The sequence below is a fragment of the Ostrinia furnacalis genome, unplaced genomic scaffold (genome assembly GCF_004193835.3).
Source record: "Ostrinia furnacalis isolate ACB-3 unplaced genomic scaffold, ASM419383v2 OfSCF5255, whole genome shotgun sequence".
Classification (NCBI taxonomy): Eukaryota; Metazoa; Arthropoda; class Insecta; order Lepidoptera; family Crambidae; genus Ostrinia; species Ostrinia furnacalis.
Window position 1 is genome coordinate 80,499 of NW_021135494.1, and position 2,467 is coordinate 82,965.

Genomic DNA, 2,467 nt, shown 5'->3' on the forward strand with positions numbered 1-2,467 from the left:
AAGCTGCTGGGTGTTGCGAAACAATGTATCGAGTCAATTTGGAAGATTAGTATTGTTTTGATACCTTTCCATATTTAATTAACTTAAAAAAAAGCGGTCTAAATAATAAAATCTACTTACTACAGTAAAGCTGACTTTAACCGTAACTTTACCGATAACCGGTGTTTTTGTTTGGAGTTTGTCAGATTTTTGACGTTTGTGAACGTAAGATGGTGAAACTCAGCCTAAGACTTTATCCCGCACGTTTCCCTTTCAAAAGCTAGGATAAAAACTATCCTCTCTATATCCTTTCCTGAGACACCCAACTATACCTACCTACCAATTTCATTTAAATCGATTCTGGCGTTTAAGCGTGAACAGACAGATTTTCGTATTTATAATATTGGTATGGATGGATGGATTTTATTAATCTAATCTTTACATGTTTTCTTTAGTCATACCTCCACACTGTTATAGTTATTTACACAAAGCACCTTTTATAACTTGTAAGGTTTGATTATTTCCATAAAATATATTTATGCTAGAACACAATCGCTTAAATACATTTTCCATTTATTAATATCAACTTTTTTGTTACAGGTATGTTTTTTTAAATCAAGCGGTGGCATGGAAAAATAATAGAGTAAGTTAATCTAAATATAGTTTAATTACTTGACAGCACAAATTATTTCAGTCACAGGACGTCCACTGCTGAACATAGGCCTCCCCCAATGACTTCCACGTCGCACGGTTGGTAGCGGCCTGCATCCAGCGCCTGTCCTGTCGAGGACGTCGTGTGACTGAAATTATGATGACGATGATGATGACAGCACAAATTATACACAGCCAAAATACTCGTATTTACATTCACAATAATATCATCTAAGAGTTAAAAAGTAATAAATTCCGTATACTGTTTTCACTGATAAGGAAAAACTATTTTTTATTACACGCATAAAATCCAGCGAATATTAGACACAATTTATTTCTGTAACTATGTACCTAGTCTACTGCCTTAACACTAAAATATATCCATTTCCTATGGCCACGCGATTTGTTCGATCCACTCGATGTACCTCGACACTCTCGTATACACTCCCGGCGCCATTTTCCTCCCACAATCCCTTCCAAATGACGTCACACCCACCACTTTGTGGAGGGGGAAAGTCTTAACACAATCAGCTCTATCCTCCATCACCTGCAAAGGTCCCCCTGAATCCCCTTGACAGGTGTCTCTGCCCCCATTCTCGTAGTCTCCCGCACACAGCTGGTCTTCCACTATCCCCTGAGCCAGAATCTTCCTTTTTATCATGAACCTCATGGTCATATTACAGGTGACATTGTCAACGATATCCACGTCCACCTTCATCAGCGTCTGACTTCCAGATCTACCACCAGACATGGTCACGCCAAACCCAATCGCTGTTAAACGCTTGTATTTGACATCATTTCGGGTTTCTAGACAAGCAATTCTTATGTCTCTGCTTAGAATGAAGTTCGGTTCGGCCCTCATTAGGGCAATATCGTTGTATTTCGACGGTGGTTTGTATTCAGGATGGCAGATGATCTCAGCAACGTCTCTTTCCTGAGCCATTTCGTCGATTTCATCAAACTCGAACGTAGCAGTTCCAACTCTCATGATGCTGGCTTTTCCACTGTTCGGATCTTCTCTGCAATGTGCTGCTGTCAGCACCCATTTCTCACTGATTAACGTCCCTCCGCACTTCCAAGCGGGTATGTCGTTGATGTTGTGTCGAAATCCTATCAACACCATATGAGGGTATAGGAGAAAGTCTATGGGAACTCTCACTCGTGACATCGGGAAGAGAACGTTGTGGCATTCCAGCATGCTCTGTCCATAGTTCCTGCATGCTTGGTGTGCTTTTTCTCCAATGGAATGGGTAGATTTCAGCCAAGTTATGAGGAGAAGTGCGCAAAGCATATTCAAGGCTGCATAGCTATGTTTCTGTGCGCCCGCGCACGCGGCCCCGACGCAACTGATTCGCTTAAACGATTTTAATGCGCTCAGGCATTCAGTAATCTTGACGTGACGAATCGGACCTGCTTAAGTCGATGTAATTTAGTGTTTGGTGTTGCTGTGCTTATTAATGGCTGATTAAGAGGCGTTTTAATTAAATAATGCACAGCTTCAGTTTTAATCGTGTTTGGTTTTATCGTAATTACTTGCGTTCTTCAAAATTTCCCGCGGCTGTCAAAACATACCTTTTAATTAGTTTTACCTGGCCTTTGTCCAGCTGTGGACGTCATTTGGCTGAAACGAACAAGCCAACATTAAGTACCTGATTATTTTTTGTAAGTACTTTGTAAATTATGGCTCATGAAGTCTGACACCAGGGTAATGAAGGTCAGAAGTTACACGCGACATAGACGAAAAAAAGGTCAAGGAATCGGAACAAAATACGATTGTAGTTTTCGTCAAACGCTCACCAAAAACATATTTGCCGATACCCAACAATAGAAATCTTAG

At 40.6% G+C, this 2,467-nt stretch overlaps 1 protein-coding gene across 1 annotated transcript; it reads right to left on the reverse strand.

Moving 5' to 3' along the window:
* Nucleotides 1–785: 785 nt before the first annotated feature.
* LOC114360913 (serine protease snake) lies at nucleotides 786–1,963 on the reverse strand. Its single transcript, XM_028315777.1, has one exon. It carries the CDS (start codon nucleotides 1,919–1,921, stop codon nucleotides 1,019–1,021), a length of 903 nt encoding a protein of 300 aa, XP_028171578.1. The 5' UTR covers nucleotides 1,922–1,963; the 3' UTR covers nucleotides 786–1,018.
* Between the last annotated feature and the right edge of the window lie 504 nt (nucleotides 1,964–2,467).

What these genes read in the sequence shown, in the direction of transcription:
- LOC114360913 (XM_028315777.1), bottom strand. Translation starts at nt 1,921, where the DNA reads ATGCTTTGCGCACTTCTCCTCATAACTTGGCTGAAATCTACCCATTCC.